Below are 17,970 nucleotides of genomic sequence, written 5' to 3'. Positions count from 1 at the left end.
GCTGAGTTTGTAGGCATTGCTGCTGTTTATAATATGCTTTTCTTCACCCTCTTTATTCTTATTGATTGGATATACATACTACTAGTGAAACCAACCAATTTCTGGTGATCTATTGTGAAACTTGACATTCTATTGGTACCGTCGTGATCTTGGCCTGAAACTTGGTGCAGAAAGAATAGTTGGTCTGTAAGAAGTGGAATCTTCATAGAGATATTTTTGCTCGTGGTCCAGTCTCGTGAAAGAATACTACATTTGTCCTTTATCGGTTGTGTAAGGGTCTCCAAAGGGGGAGATCCCTCCCATTGCCTTAACGTTTTGGGTTGGACGCTCAAATTGTTTCGCAGATCATGTGTTTTCCTGTCCTTTCAATACTTTGGGTGGTACCAGGGACCAGTGAGTTGGTCTATTCCACTTTGATTTATGCTTTTTGGCTGCAACTGCAAGAGAAAGAGACTAGATTGTCCTGAAATTCTGCACTGGCTCACCAAATATTTGTTAGACAAAGACCCACAACTCCAACAAACAAGTAAAGAGGAACAATAAATATTTTGCAATGCTGTGAAATATACTCAACTAGGAAACTACTTGACCCACAAGTAGTCAATTGCAAGAAAGTTGAAGTCAGTATCCTAGAAAATTACAGTTCTAAAAGTAATTGATAATGTGATGTAACTTAGTACCTCCCTCCTACGTTGCTCGGACTCTCTAAAAATGTGTCCCTGCCCATGTCGGATCCTCTAAAAATACACTACTTTTGAAGGATTCAACCCGCTCCTGTTGGTATTTTTGAAGAGTCTGAGCAACATTGCTTTGATCAAGAAGTTGGATCGATAGTTATGGAATGTGTTTGTTTTTTCTTACTGATAGAGATTACTTGTAGAGATCAAATGTCGTTTAAATAGCATAGGCAATATACGGGCGTGATCTCTTTTTTCCGGATGATTTAAAATCTACTAACTCAATTAATTTGAATTCATAATACAAATGCCTACTAAAAAGGATGCATCACACTCCTTCCTCAAAATGTTTTTTAATATATGAGTTTAAACTCGAAACTTCTAGTTAAAAGATCACAGATTACTGGCTGCTGGATTAATTTGTTAATTAATTACTATTTCTTTCGACGACGGAGAAGTGATTAAGGGAGCTTTAATTTAAACACAGAGAAGTTGATAGGCTCTTTACCAATAGATGTCATATTATAAGCAAATAATCAAATGACTGAATTCATTGACACACACTTAAAATTGATATTATTTTTTATTTGGACACTTCAACTGAGGCCCCTACTATTCAATAGGGTTTGATTATGCCATTTTGACATTTTCCTTCAAAATGGCATAAGTCAAACTCTACTATGAGTGTTTGATTGGTACAAATCTTAATTGAGATGTTTAAATAAAAAATAATGTATACTTTAGGTGTCTGTTCATGAGTTTCGACTATTAGTCTTTTATGCCAAATCGACATACAATATTATTTTGATTATGTTCGTATGTCATTATCACTAATTTGAATTCCAGTAGCCTTTAATTACTACGGATTAATTGAATATTCATTACTTTAATGTTGATTATGTTAAAAAGGTTACAAAAGGCAAATCAAAATAACGTTAAAGATGAGAGTTCCTCGTACTTCAAAAAAACTAACACAGAAGTTTGTATCATGGGAAAAGATTAATGATTGATTTTGCTTATGATATAAATGTAGGGTACACTTTATGGTTTGAATTAATAAAAAACAAAATCAAAGTTATGGCCCCACTAATAAATTAAATCTGCTGCTTCTTTTCGAAATTCAAATTAAAGTTGATTCTTCATTGATTTTGCTTAATGTCAAAGGCGTCAACAATATTAGTCTGTTTGAATTGACTTATTTTTAATTAGTTTATAAATTAAAAAAAAAATTAGGTGTAGACTAATTTTTTTTTGACTTATAAGCTGTTTTCAATTTATAACCTGCTTAAAATAAGTTCATCCAAATAAATCCAACTATTTATTGGAGCTTATTTTAAGCACAAAATGACTTTAAGTTGGTCAGCCAAACACTCAAAAAAAAATTAAAAACAGCTTTTAAGCAACTTATAAGTCAATCCAAACAGCCTCTATAACTCTAGAGTAGACCTATTAAAAATTATGCCACCAAGATTTAATTAGATGAAAAAGATAATTAATATTGAGCAAATTAAGATTAATACATGTTTGAAATTATCCTAGTCGAAGTCTTCTGAGTCAAGTCTGTCATACATCGCTTGCTTAGTGTGATTTATATTCCTCATATTGTATGCAAGGTATTACATAGCGAGAGATTTACATCCCCAGTACACATAAAATACTTACACAAAGGGAAAAAACGGTGACAGAGATTGTAGAAATTTGGAGTTATCGAGGTTCTTTGTTTTAAAAAAAATAGAAATTATACTAGATAGAGTATAATATATGGTTGCAAAATGCTACAAGCATGATAAAGTTTGGTGTAACCAATGAGGCTCCACTCCCAAGTCAACACAACAATTTACTCTTTATTTAAACCAAGCATTATTACACGTTTTTGTAGTAATAATAATAATCCTTTTTAAGGGTAAAATTTCGAATTGTCAGAAAAAAAATTATAGTTAATCTAACTAAATATGATACTCCTTCGTCCATATTATATGTGCACTTCCAACTTTTCACGATGATTAAGAAATTATTAATATATTGGAAGACTTTATCATTTTACCCTTTGTTTATATCAATTCAATATACATAGAGTATACAAATAGCTAGTATTGAAAATTGTTTATATTCAAAAGACCATATTAATTGTAGGGGTAAAATAAGAAAAAATTAATTAATTTTATCTTGACTTAGTAAGTGATCAAATAATATGAAACAAGCTTTTATAGTAAAATACCCGTTTAATATGGGGAGGGAGTAGTCTATTAACTCTCGCATATCTTCCTTATTTCTATATCTTATTTTTGTTTTGTTTCAATAAACAAAAGATATGTGATAAATCAAATATAATAAGTTTCATATATTTTAGCAATATTCTTCATAAGAAATTCACATAATTACCCCTCGGATATAATGAGATGGATAAGATATTTTTTTGTGATAATCATAATTATGAAGATAAAGAAATCTCAAATAAGAGAACTTTTCCTTAAAAGGTAGAACCTAATGTGGTGGCCCCACTACTATTAAGAGCCTGTTTGGATTGACTTATAAATTGCTTATATATTATTTTTAACTTTTTTTAGTGTTTGATTGACCAACTTAAAATCGTTATGTGCTTAAAATAAGTTCAAAAAATAATTGGATTTGTTTGATTTAGTTTATCTAAAACAGCTTATAAACTGAAAACAACTTATAAACTGCTTAAAATAAGTTAAGTCAAACAGACACTAAGTTATTTTAAAATGTCAAGTTATATTATTGCCTTTTTCACTAACTTCAAATTTAAAATATCTGAAAATGCATAGTAGTTTAAATTTAAATACATACGTCCAAAGTTGGAATTGCCTAATTTATCTGTCTGATGTTTGAATTGTGCAAATAATGCACCTATCAAGCCTTAATTTCAAATTCATATATATAACTTGAAAGACATACAAATTTAAAACTGATTTTAATACGACTTAATTGAAAATAGACATAAAAGTAAAATTCATATGCTTTGGTCGATTTCCACCCTATAACTTAAGTTGCATTAAATATTATTATTGCTTTTTGAACCAATTTCAAATTTTAAATATCTATAATTGTATGATAGTTCAAATTTAAACACGTAAATTTAAAATTAAAATTACTTAATTTAATTTAAATTTAAATACTCGATATTTGCATTGCGCAAAGTAATATCTATCTAAATCTTAATCCTAATATATATATATATATATATGTAAGTCTGAAGTTAATTTTAATACGACTCAATTTACTAAAAATAAATATATAAATTTCCACTATTTCTTCTTTGATAAGAATCTTCAAATGAGAAGTGAACTAAAACATATTAACAAATTTCAATTTTCAAAGGAAGGGGGCAAATATGGAAAATGAGACCTTAATAAAATAATCGAAATTTTTACAAATTTTCAAAAAAAAAGGTGCTAATATGTAGGCCCCACCACCCACTACCCTCCATGTGAGTGTTTTCTCTTTCTTCATCGTTTAAGCAAGCGGGGAAAACTGAGAGAGAGAAAGAAAGAAAAACAGAGCAGTAAAGGTTGTTCACATTACAACGTTCGACTACTCTTTTGTTGTCGTTCTACCCCACACCCCCCTTTCAACCCCCGTACCCCCAACAACCCTTTTCCTTCACCATTTGTACGTGCTCAGTACTTTTCGGCTAACAATTTCCTCTTCTTCTGCCATTTTTGTTTTCCTTCACGCAAAACCCCCCAAAGAAACAATTAATAAAAAAAGGTTCTTTTTTTCATTTGAACCAACCCAGGGATGAAGTAATATTGTTCTTGCTTCCTTAGAAACGACATCGTTTTAGGTACGAGAATCCACTGTTTACTGGTACTATACTTGTAAAGTCTGGCATTGTGATTTTTTTCTTATTTGGGGTTCTTATTTCTTTAATTAGACAGGCGATTACAGAAGCAGATGTTCACTGAGGGGCTTGATAATAACGCCCTCAAGTGGGTTAGAGAGGTATCATTTTATCAATTTTCTGATATTTTGTCTTTTGATTCTATCTGGGTTTGTGTTCTTTTGTTTTATTAGGACTTTTATCTATGTGGGGTTTCCCAGATTCTTGAAATTTCAAATTTTGAAGTTGAATTTTATGATGTCAGAGTTTCTTTGTCCTGTTCTTGGAGTGATTTTTGATTTTTTTAAAATTTGAAATTCAGCAAATGATGTGACGTTTATGAAGTGGTTTGAACTTGAAATTCAGGGTTCTGGGCAGCAGACCAAGGAAGTTCCTTACTCAATTTCAAGCCAAAGATCAAGGATTGATCCAATTGGCAGTATGAGAAAAGGGGGTCGCAATGTTGGGCTTCCACCGCCTTCGAAGTTCCGGAGTGGCCATTTGTCAGGGGTTATTCCTATATCTAGAGTTATACCTGGGGATTTAGATGAAAGTGCGTCGGTTTCTGATAATGACATGATCACTGACTCGGAAGAGGAGGTTTATGGGGGAAGATACTCATTGGATTCATCGCCACATGATGACAGAGTGCCTAGCACTACTGCAGCCACTCAGAGATACTACAATCTCCCACCAAGGCGTGGTGCTGTGCAGTATGCAAGTGACAGTATGTTATCTGATGATGTTAGTTCATCGATGGAGACGTTGGGGAGAGGTCGTGGATATGTGGTCGATAGATTGATGAGAGGAACTAATAGATACCCAATTGGAAGTAGTGTTTATACTGAGGAGGAATCTTCTGATTCTGCTGCAAGCTCTGAGTTCTCCTCCACCCAAGTTGGGACAAATAATGGAACAGTTCCACGATCAACAAATTATGCATCTGAAGGGTATGCGTCCAGCATTCCATCTAAATTGAATACAGGAAACAAGACTCAGAAGGTATTAATTTGCTTTAGCTATGTTTTGAATTGAGTTTCCAATTGTTAAATTAATGTATTCTTCGAAAATGGAATTAGCTTTAGAACTTTATTATCCTTTTAGGAATATATGATGATCCTCACTAATGGTTGTCATAAGGTTGCCTAAATGTGCTCTTGTGTGATGTCTTCATCCGCACTCTTACTTTAGATTCTGTGCATTGCCATTTCTTAGAAATATGCATCTTAATTTTCATCTTCCACGACTTAAGATTATGTGACTATTTAGCAATAAAGGATGTGACCTAGTGGTAAATGAAGTGGGTTAAGAACCATGAGGTCTCAGGTTGGAGAACTAGTTTACTAAAAAGAATCATGGCTACCTGAGAAAATAACTGTGTCGCGTGTATATGACTTAGAGTTCCTCAACTAGGCAGAATTGTAGTTCTGAGTTTTACATTTGCAAAGTTTTCAATTGACCTTGTTCTATGATTTGCTGGTGAACAGATTATGTAATACCTATGGTTATGAATGCCTTTTACGTTCAAACATTATCTTGAAGATGAAAAATTGTGGGGACCAAAAGTCCAACAGTTTATGCATGAATGTGTTATCCTTTTTTTGATGAAGTTGATAATTATATTAATATTGAAAAAATCATCTGTGTACAAGCAATATACCAAATAATAGAGAATCTAAAATATAATATGATTGTCTATGATCGGAATGACACCCTGTCTTCTATACAAACAAGAATTTTGTGGGTGCCACAAAGAAACTAGGAATGATAAGCTAGTTCCTCAAATTTACATAGTTGTTCTCTATACTTACAAAAGCTCTCCTATTTCTTTTCCCTCACGGATTCACATGAGTGCCAAGGGTGAGACATCCCTTGCTTTTCAACTTCTCTTCCTTCTTCTGAGCCTCCTTCACTGTGCTGGACGTTGTCCATTGCGGCCTGAACCATGTCAAAATCTCGTAGCACAAGCAAGTTGTCACCTGACAATGTAAAAGGAGGTGGTCACATCTTCACATGAAGCACCAGTCGACATATGTAATCCTTTTTATTCTCAAGTTTTCACCTGTCAGGTATTGCTAGACAAGTAAAAGAGAACACCTTTCAAACTGATAAAGGCGAATAGTTCGATAACACACCTTTCAAACTGATAAATGTGAAATAGTTTGATTCCTCCTTCACCAAGAGGTGATGATAATATGACTGGACTATAAATGATCACCACGTCTGATTAGCTATTATTGACGGCTACATTTTCCTTTTTGACTTTGCGGAATGTTTCTGAGTTGAATTTAAATTGTTCTACTTGTGCAATGAATTTTTCTCATGTACTATGTGGTGTCTCATATCTTCTAGAGAACATAGACACTCTCTGGTGAAGCTAATTCAATCACTTTCAGGATATGATCTCTGGGAATTTACAGAAGAAGGTCGCTTCTGATGAAGATGTTCCCAGTGCACCTCCATTTTGCAGTTCTGCTGCTGAAATCAAAGAAGCTGATGAGCGGATCCCTGCCTCTAGAACAGTTAATGTGCAATCTATGGCAGAAGATTGTGGTCTCTCAACAAAGGCAGATAGTAACATTTCTTCTGGCATAAACCACCAGGCCAAAGTTCCAAATCATTCTGACTCACCTGTGAGGTTTGTACATGAAGCTATATCTTTTCCACGGGCCTTAGTGCCTTTCTTCTATGAAAGCACAATACTTCCTGAATTTCAGCTTATATCTGCTTACACCTGTTTTTCAGGACGACTGCTCCTCCTGCAGAAAGTGGAGGGCCAATGGGTTCTTATCCCGCTCGCCTTCCAACTTTTCATGCCAGGTACCTTTACTGTTAACACAAACAAATTTACAATGTATAGTTACTCTTCCAGTATTATCAGTGGTGATTTTCTATCCAATACAGTGCACTGGGCCCATGGCATCGGGTGCTCGCCTATGATGCGTGTGTTCGGCTCTGCTTGCATGCTTGGGCTAGGGGTTGCATAGAAGCTCCGATGTTTTTGGAAAGTGAATGTGCTCTCTTAAGGAATTCATTTAGGTCAGTTTTTTCTCCTGTTCCACGCTATTGAGCAGTTGCTATGATCTTTTCTGGCTTTAGTGTCATTTTGAGAAGAAGTCTATAACAAACACTGAAATGATTTATCGCTATGTTCAACTTTCGTCTCCTATATGGTTTTACAGGTTACAGCAAGTTCTGTTACAATCAGAGGAGGAATTAATGGCAAACCGCTCTTCCGAGCTTCCTAAGGAAGCGGCTGCCCCAAAACCTAAGCAAATGGTTGGAAAGATGAAGATCCAAGGTAATTAATGGTATTTACTTGTAATATTTCAGGGTAATACTACTGAAGATTCTCTCGTTGACCTTTTTCTGATTTTGCAGTTAGGAAGGTTAAGATGGGCCTGGACCCACCTACCGGCTGCAGTTTTTCTTCCCTGAAAACACCAAAAATAAAGATTGAATCTGTTAGATATCACCTATCCAATATGCGGTCATCAATCTCTTCCGGATGGCGAGCGATTCGCAAAGTCCATTTTGCTCCTCGTGTGCCTGCAAATGGTTCCTTCTCGCGCCAGAGTTTGGCATACATGCAGGCGAGCACCCAATATATAAAGCAAGTTTCTGGACTCCTGAAAATTGGTGTGACATCTCTCCGCAGCAGTCCATCGTCTTATGATGTTGTTCAAGGTAATGAAGTTCATTGCTCTTGAATGTTGATTCTTGTTTTGTTAGTTTAGGTATCACTCATCCTGTAGCTCCTTGTCACTTTTAACCCATTGGAGATACAGTAAAAACTTATTGTTTTAATCATTTAGTTTCAGCTGTTCCTGAACAAAATTATCTCAACATCCTCATTATCGCCTTGATAAATTATCAACAATCCATCCATTGGAAATAGTTGTTTCACTTACAATATGGACATGTTAATCTTCCTTAATTATCAAGTACCAGATACACATTCATAGACTTTTGTAGTATGTGAGAGATTCATTCTTGTTTAACATCATTTAACCAAGTTGACTAAATACTTCTGTTTATTGTGTGATTAGTCATGTTTTACTGTATAAATGAATTATTTACGGTGATATGCTTTTTTAAGGAGGGAATAATTGTATTGAAAGAGCACAAAGTAACTGCTGCAATAGTATTTACATCAGTAGCCCAGACTGCCTAAACAGAAATTCTTGAAACCCCCCAAAAAATAACTGTGTATCCCTGTCCTTCGCCTGTAGGGCCTCTATGAAATGAAACCTATCATACTTACCTCATCATTTACATATTCTTTTTTTACACCAAAATGATTATAGCAAAAAACAGTTCATTTTGATCTTCTGGTGGAGCTGTTTTTGTCTTCTAAACATCTTGAGTTCTCTCTTCCCATATTTCCTACAAAACGCTATCAAGGATGGTATTCCACCACTTTGCTTATTTTTTTTTCCATTCCTGGGCTGCTACAATAGTTTAGAAGGTTGTAGGGAGCAGGAACTGCCAAACATAACCCACTAAAACCCCGTGATGTTCAAAATAGCTGCCATATCTGAGAGACCTGCAATGCAAAATTTAATTGGAGATGATTTCTGATTCTATTTATAGCCATGGTGTCCTGGTCTGCTTGCCCACAGATATTTTTTACAATATTAATTGATCTTAACAAGCTAACAAGACTAAAAATGCAAAAACGAAATAAATTGCAGTTCAAGTTGTTACACTGTTCTCAGTAAACAGTTGGTTTAAAATAATTGGTCTTATGAGAAAATTGTATGTTCTTGACCTTTCTTTAATCCTCATTCTCTTTTCATACTCTCTCACTTTACAAGGGCATAAGTGGCAAGAAAATCTGCGACCATAGAGGCACTTTATTTCTACTAAAACTTATGTAATATAATGATTGTATTTACTACATGTTATCTCACCCATGAAACCTAATATGTGATCAGAGACATACTATTGTTTCTTACGACTAAAAAGTTCAACGGAAGAGGATGCTATTAAAATGCAACCTGGATCAGGCGAAACCCACATTTTGTAAGTTTTTCCTCGTCCGTCATCCTATTTTCTTTCTATTGAATTCTGTTAAATGCATATTTTGTCTCTGAATAACTGCTATAATTTTTGGATTGTAATGTGAACATTGTACCCTCTGTCCCTCTCTACCTCCACGAGGTAGGGGTAATGCCTGCGTACATTCTACCCTCCCCAGACCTCACTTGGGGATTTCACTGCGTATGTTGTTGTTGATGTGAACATCGTTACAGCTTTCCAGATAGTCTTGGAGATGACCTAATTGTTGAAGTCCTGGATTCCAACGGAAAGCATTATGGCCGTGTCCTTGCTCAAGTTGCCACCATTGCTGAAGAACCGGTAAACCTGTTTGAATTCAACTTAGTTATCAACTAGAATTATTGCTTCAGTTAGCTCATGGTTCTTACAGTAAAGTTCCATTCAGGGTGAGAAACTTCGGTGGTGGTCTGTCTATCGTGAACCAGAACACGAGCTTGTTGGCAAAGTGCAACTCTTTATTAATTACTCAACAGCATTTGATGAAAATAGTCATCTTAAGGTGAGTTTGTCATCTTTACAAGCATTTCTACAACTGAAGGAAGAGTAAAGAATTGTTTCTCTGCATTGGCTTCATGTAATTATGCTTCTTGAATTGCATCTGAAGTTTGTATTTTGGAGAGGGGAAAAGAGCCAATAAGAATGCAAGATAAGCTTTGTCGAATCAGTATTTGTGGACTTTCGTGGATATTGGGCGTGTCTGTTTGTCATTTCATCCCCCCTCATTTAATCACGATGATATGAAGCTGACTTATTCATTTCCTGTGACTGCATATTTAAATGATATTTCCGGGACCTCTTTGTCATTGACTCACCTTTGTGGAAATTTATAATGACTTTTATTGTCTGTCCATAAAATGATTTGCTGTGACATCCCCTACTCAAATAGTATTGGGAGAAAATAAAAGCATACTCACAAAATGAATTTCTGTTATCTGACACTTTTTTGGTTTCTTCCTATCATAGTGTGGTTCAGTTGCAGAAACTGTTGCTTATGACCTGGTACTCGAAGTTGCAATGAAGATTCAACAATTCCAACAAAGAAATTTGACACTACATGGTCCATGGAAATGGTTACTCACTGAATTTGCATCATACTATGGAGTTTCTGATGCATACACTAGATTAAGGTCCGATATATTTACATCTACTTGTTTTAGGTGCTGGAGGAGTTATCCACTTTCTTATTATGTGCACAATTATTTTGCAACATCAATTGTGCAGGTACCTTTCCTATGTCATGGATGTGGCAACACCAACTGCTGATTGTCTTACAGTTGTGCATGATCTTTTGTTACCTGTTATAATGAAGGGCCGTTCTAAGAGCACCCTTAGTCATCAAGAGGTAACAACAAATTGAATCTGATATATTCCATATTGCAGATTGGACATTGATACTGTTTTGTGTCTTTAAGATTCCAAGTTATTATGAGTTTCAAAAAGATTCCAAGTTATTCTGTGACTTCATTGTCTTGAAAAAAGTTGTGTTTCTACGTCTGTGTTTCTTTATAAAAGAATTGTCTACAATTTGCTCACATATCTCTCGTAAGTACTGACATTGCACAGCGTTGCTTGCTACTTACAGAATCGTATTTTGGGGGAAATTGAGGACCAGATAGAACAGATCTTTGCATTGGTTTTTGAAAACTACAAGTCTTTGGATGAGTCAACACCACAGGGGATAATGGATGTCTTCAAACCAGCTACTGGAGTTGTACCACCTGCATTGGAGCCTGCTGTTAAACTATTTTCTCTACTTCATGACATATTATCTCCTGAAACTCAGAACACACTGTACAGCTATTTTCAGGTCTGGAAGCTGGCACACATCTCTACATATCATCTGTTTTTATCTGCAGTTTTTGGCATAAATATTTGATTGCACAGGCTGCTGCTAAGAAAAGATCAAGACGGCACTTGACAGAGACGGATGAATATGTCAGCGGGAATAATGAAGGACTCTTGATGGATGCTGTTACCGTGTCTACTGCTTATCAAAAAATGAAATCACTCTGTATGAACATTAGAAATGAAATTTTTACTGACATAGAGATCCACAATCAAAATATACTTCCAAGGTATTTCTGATTTTGAACTATACTGAGGCTATTATATGTCTTAAGTAAACATTTTAAGATTGATTAGTATTGCACAGGCTGTTACTCACATCGCTCAAATCATATATGTGAAGATGGTAAAGTGAATTGACTTATTTGACAAAACTTTCACATTGTTAAGTGTCATGCATTGGTTAAGGGGAATGTGTTGTTTCCATGTCTTGAGCAATCCTTCACCTCCTATGCTAACTTTTGAGGTTGTGTTAGGCTTAGAGTCTATTTTCTTGACATGGTATCAGAGCCAGACTATCCACCTATTCTAGGAATTCAAGTTAGAGGGCATGTGATATGAAATAGCGTATTATGAGATTGGTCAATCTTTCTCATTGGTTGACTAAATTTTACATAATGTTGGGCCCCATGTTGTCCATGCATAAGATGTTTAGTCCTGGGTTGCAGAAGGGTATTTAATGTCTTAGTTGACTGAGGAATGGACCAGTGTTATCAAAGGCGAAAAGTGCAAAAAAGCTCTAAGGTCCATTGGGGCTTTAAGCGCAGAGCACAAATAAAGTGTGGGCTTTAATGAAAAAAGGTGCAAAGGGAGAAAAGATACAAATATATATGTTTAGTCCAAGACCAATAATTATAAACATGAATGACAAATATATGACCAAAGAAATTTAAAAAAGGTATGATAAAGTGAAATATCAATTGTTTAGTGTAAAGTTCTTCAAAAGAGGCTCATTGGCAAGGAAAAGTTTGCCTTAGAACCTTGATGACCACATTGAAGCGCACATAAAGCAAGGCGAAGTGCTAAACACGTTTTGAGCCTCGCTTTAGGGTTTAAGCACGCTTAAAGCCCGCCTTTGACAACACTGGAATGGACTATTGTCTCTCTGTATGGTTTGGCAAACCCGAAGTCGTTCTTCTTAACAGACATGATCCTCCGTCCTCCCCCTTCCCTCTTCTTCTAACCCCCTTTCTCTCATGCTTATGTTTTACATGTGTGTTTGCATAAAACCACTAAGCATTTTCTTGTTGACAAGTCTTAGGTGCATTTCTTGTACAGTCAACGAGTCCAATATCATGTTTTTTTTTCCGTTAGTTGTCATCTCTTGCAACATTCCTAACTGCTTCGATGTTTTCAATTCTTTGTGTGCAGCTTCATAGACTTGCCAAACCTTTCTTCAGCCATATATAGTGCAGAACTTTGCTGCAGATTGCGTGCATTCCTGATCGCTTGCCCTCCTGCTGGCCCTTCTCCCCATGTGACTGATCTTGTCATTGCAACAGCAGATTTTCAGAGGGATCTTGCCTGCTGGAATATCAAGTAAGTCTTGCCTCATAGGTGCACTTTTTAATGCATAAGATCTATATGCTAAATGTTGTAATTTTTGGTGAAACGACCTGTGCAGACCCGTTAAAGGAGGAGTTGATGCGAAAGAGTTGTTCCATTTGTATATCATCCTGTGGATCCAGGATAAGCGGCTCTCTTTGCTGGAATCTTGCAAGCTGGATAAGGTACTAACTAAGGCTTTCACAGGCACTGTTTAAATTGGTGTATCTACTCTTTTCTGGTCTGGCCCTAATATCCCTCCATTAAGATGAACCATCTCATATGATCTATGTGTTTGGTGTGATTATTTTTCCGGACAGCAATTCGTTTGCATCAAACTTAGCATCCGACTTGCATAATATTTCACTGTGCTATTTTCTTTTTATTAATTATTATTATTTGCATTTAATCTTTTGGATTAAGCTGGTCAATGCCTTTTGATTATATATGCTTGTAGCTTCTATATTATGCTGCGTTTTGCATGTAAACTTGCAATGTAGGCACAGGCTGGATGGTATCCAGGAATCAAAGGGTCAAGACGTTAAAATCCATATTAGGCTTCTTAATTTTCCGTATCATAACAGAAGCATAGGAGGAGCTTGAAAACATTGTCTTCATTGTATATCAAGATAGTTGCTAGACCACTTTATCTTGAAAAAAATTTCAATGCAGTAAGGAGATTCAGATTCATTTTCTTGCATGTGGGTGTTTGAGAGGAAAATGAAATTTTAAAATAAGAAGAGTGTGTAAAAATCATGCACTCTTTGCAGGTTTAATTTGGAGGGAAGTTCTTAGTGTGAAAGTTTTCAACTTGCTGCTTTCCAGATGCAATGTAAAAATGTTAGCAACTAAACAGGCCTTGATAACAACTAAGGTCTAGATTTTTTTGATTTTTTTTTATGAGATTGGCTAATTCTTACATTTAGCAATGGGATGGAAAGAACTTATCAAGATGGGCCATGTTTTGCTTGCTTAGATGGAGAGAAAAATTTGACTCTTTATGGTACTGACAGCTTTCTTAGTTCTGCTTCAAGTTAATCTAGGAATTGGTTATCATTGGTTTTCACTTTCTGCATGTCTTCTCCATCCTTCATTCTTCTTGATTGGTGCTGAATAAACTCCATTATCTCACAGGTGAAATGGTCGGGAGTGAAAACACAGCATTCAACAACCCCTTTTGTTGATGAAATGTACGAGCGCCTGAAAGAAACTCTTAATGACTATGTGATCATCATCTGCCGGTGGCCGGAGTACACATTTGTATTGGAGAATGTATGCCCTGATTATTCTTGTTTCTCTTTTACTACTCTGCGTGAGAATATACTATTGTAGGCAGTCGCTCCATACTTGCTGAAAAGCCTGTTGCATTTCTTTTTACCTCACCATTATAAACTGTCAAAAGGATTCATTAACGGACTAAATTGACAGTGAAACAGTAGTAATTGAACTTCACTTCCCCAATACTCTCATGCCCAGTGTGGGTATACCAGCATATAGTCTTTGCCAGTGCCAAATGATTTATTTATTTGCTGAAGAGGACTGGTATATTTAGACTTCACCATGGAAACATTGTATGAAAAGCAAAGAAACTTAATGATGTTGGGATTTTAATTGATTTTCATTTTTCTCCTTGCTTCATTTTCGTTTTCTCCGGGAAGTGAAGAGAGATTGAGATAAAGGAATCAAATAGGCAGTAACATACGGGCTGTTGTTGCACATTGCTGTTCATCTTATATTTTATTCATTTTTTGGTTGTTTGAAACTATTATTTTGTTTTATAGTTTACACTTTTTTTTTATGTCTCTTGATATATAAAGGCCATTGCTGATATTGAGAAAGCAATTTTGGATGCACTGGAGAAGCAATATGCAGATGTCTTGTCCCCGTTAAAGGAGAATTTGACACCCAAGAAATTTGGCTTCAAATATGTGCAAAAACTTGCCAAAAGATCAGTTTGCCCATATAATGTGCCAGAAGATGTAAGCATCCTTGTTTTTCTGCCGTTCATCACATTTATATTTTATATATTTAGACCTGAAGCATGTTCCTTCTTTCAGCTGGGCATTCTTTTGAATTCAATGAAGAGGATGCTGGACATTCTTCGCCCAAAAATAGAGCAGCAGTTTAAGTCCTGGGGTTCATGTATCCCTGAAGGAGGAAACACCGCCCCTGGAGAGCGCCTGAGTGAGGTGACTGTGATGCTTCGATCTAAATTCAGAAATTATGTGCAGGCAGTCATTGAGAAGCTTGCGGAAAATGTAAGTTTGCTCTACATTTTGGTTAAATCTAAAACTTAAAAGGAATCCACACAGATAATGCACTTCTCTATATATATTAGTCACTGCTTACTGAAACGTTTCAACTGATTATGTGATTCTTCTGATGAGATTTTAGCAATAAAAGTATGGTGAAACTTCAGAAACTAGTATAAAAGGTTTGATGAAGAAGATCTTTCTTTTACCTAGTTGGATGGAGCGGAGAGTAAAGTGTTTGGTCAGGATAACATCACTGCACATGATGTAATTAGCAATCTGTTTTCTTCTTCTCTCCCATGCGAAATTGTTAATGACATTGGATGAGTTGTGAGGGTACTGTGTTAATCTGGATAATATTTCCATGTTATTCGAGGAAAGTGTGGACTCGTAGGCTCTGTCAACCATTAATTTTCCATCTTGAAAGTTTAGCCATTAACAGTAGGCTCCGTTATGCTGATCTTATGCGGCTGCTTCAACATCTATGTCATTCATTTCTTAAAGAAAACTCATAAACGATACCCATAATTGAGAAATGCATAAGTAGCTCCAGTCAAATTCTGCATTTATCTATCTTTCAAACTAAGAGCCATACACTGACTACTTAACAAATATCATCGTTCCTGCTTCAGACGAAGCTGCAGAACAGCACAAAGTTGAAGAAAATTTTACAAGATTCCAAGGAGAATGTCATAGAATCGGACATAAGGTGTAAGATGCAGCCATTGAAGGAGCAGCTTACGAGTACGATAAATCACCTTTATACCATATTTGAGCCTAATGTATTCATCGCAAGTTGTCGAGGCTACTGGGACAGGATGGGACAGGTTAGTGTTGGTTGAACTTCTGGTTATTAGCTTGGTGTTTATTTTATTGTGAAAATTATTACTAATTTCACTCTGCTGCAGGACGTGCTAAGTTTCTTAGAGAGCAGGAAAGAGAATCGGGCTTGGTACAAGGGCTCACGAATTGCTGTCTCTGTAAGTAGCAACATATCATTTTGTTTGTAACTATAAAGTTTAAACCAATTACTATATTTTCATCATCTTATGTACTTGGCATTTGCAGATCCTTGATGATACCTTTGCCTCTCAGATGCAGCAGCTTTTAGGCAATTCGCTTCAAGAGAAAGACCTTGAGCCTCCAAGGTCCATTCTTGAAGTGCGATCAATGCTTTGTAGGGATGCATCAAATAACAAAGGCTCAACTTACTATTACTAGATTTAATTATGTATAGATGTCCTATTCAATTTCATTCTTTTGTTTCTTTTTGGTTCCGGAAACGAAAAGAGAAAGAAGGGTGTCGTAGCCATAGCCTATAACCTATAGTCTACAGGTGGATTCGCTTCAGATTAGGGAGGACCACGGCGAAGATGTTCTCTCTTATGGTTTTTAGGCCTGCTACAGTAGAATAGGAAATAGTGTCTCACAGTCATTTTTGTTGTGGGAGCCGGTGACTCTACTGCTCCATCTGTATTGATAGCCATATATAAAAGACTATCTTGTAATGCACATTTTGCCAAATATCTAGGTCATCTTGAGCATGTCTTCTGTATGCATTCAAGAATCACTTGACATTCATTATTTCAATTTTCTGGCTCTCGCTTGGTTGAATGACTTAACCGCAATGCTTATTTGAAGACATGACTAGTTGGAAGAGCTTTGATAGTTACACTGCTTGAATTGCGTAAGAAAGAGAGTGTAGCGTGTCGTATAGAGAACCATAGATAAGGGGATTGCTTCTGTTAACTGAAGTTTAGAGTCTGCTACAAGGATCATCCAAGATCATATAAAAATCATTTCATAACTTCAACTCCAATTAGAGATCATAACACTTTGTTGTGTGCTTTTAAGTCTGGACATTTTGCATGTGAAGTAACATGACATGGGTGGCTCAACATTGAATAGTTCAACATCAAGTTTTATTTCACATTGAGAAAACGACTATTGAGTTTAATTCAATTTTAAAAGCTAGTTGAAGTGGTGAAGATTATTCAAAATTATATAGACAATCTATGTTTTAATGCTAAAGCATAGAATAGTTGATCGGGTTATGTATTACAAGTAGATGGAAGCAATTAGTCAATCAATATTTTAACATTTGCGTGTGCTTTTTTCCAATTTGGAGTCCCACGTCCAATTTGCCTGTTTAAAATTAAGCAACCAAGCATTAGGGCAAATGAAATAAATAATCAACACTCGCAATCCACAACTTGAATGAGAGAGCTGATCTTTAATTATTTAGAATGCAGAGGGTTTAGCTACTAAGTACTCCTTCCGTTTCAATTTGTTTGTTTGATTGTGATTTAACCGGGAGTTTAAGTAAAGAAACTTTTGAATCTTGTAATCTTAAACTAAAGATATGTAGAAAATTAGAAAGCACCAAAATTTTCTTTAATATGGTGGTCTTAAACATATCAAGTGGAAAGTTGAAATTAAAGAATTGCCAAAAAAGAAAATAGACATTCTTTTTTCAAACGGACTAAAAAGAAAAGTAATTTAGAAGGCATCATGATCAACTGCAGTCGAAGTTCAAATCAGTCTCCAAAAAAAAAAGAAAAAATCCACTTGAAGACGAAGGGATATCAAAATCAAGAAACGGGTTGGTGTTTAATTCTCGTACAAATATTTGTGACTCTCCAAGATTGAATGTGCACAAACCGCTTAAGCTGTTAGACGAGATTGTTGAAGGAAATCCTTTAAAAACCATAGTGGAAGATATGTTTCGATTTGAATGGAAGCAGAG

At 35.7% G+C, this 17,970-nt stretch overlaps 1 protein-coding gene across 1 annotated transcript; it reads left to right on the top strand.

Annotated features, from left to right (window-relative positions):
• The first annotated feature begins 4,155 nt into the window (after positions 1–4,155).
• On the top strand, positions 4,156–16,808 carry LOC129902393 (uncharacterized). The gene is made up of 23 exons (XM_055977617.1): positions 4,156–4,485; positions 4,580–4,643; positions 4,888–5,523; positions 6,918–7,159; positions 7,267–7,341; positions 7,426–7,560; positions 7,704–7,822; positions 7,903–8,208; positions 9,459–9,546; positions 9,777–9,882; positions 9,968–10,081; positions 10,546–10,709; positions 10,804–10,924; positions 11,165–11,389; positions 11,467–11,657; positions 12,799–12,966; positions 13,052–13,157; positions 14,107–14,244; positions 14,790–14,951; positions 15,030–15,230; positions 15,857–16,051; positions 16,133–16,204; positions 16,293–16,808. The coding sequence occupies exons 2-23, from the start codon at positions 4,596–4,598 to the stop codon at positions 16,443–16,445; spliced, it is 3,765 nt and encodes a 1,254-aa protein (XP_055833592.1). The 5' UTR covers positions 4,156–4,485; positions 4,580–4,595; the 3' UTR covers positions 16,446–16,808.
• The last annotated feature ends 1,162 nt before the right edge of the window (positions 16,809–17,970 follow it).

The sequence above is a fragment of the Solanum dulcamara genome, chromosome 9, assembly GCF_947179165.1.
Source record: "Solanum dulcamara chromosome 9, daSolDulc1.2, whole genome shotgun sequence".
Classification (NCBI taxonomy): Eukaryota; Viridiplantae; Streptophyta; class Magnoliopsida; order Solanales; family Solanaceae; genus Solanum; species Solanum dulcamara.
This window is presented reverse-complemented; position numbering and strand designations above follow the sequence as displayed.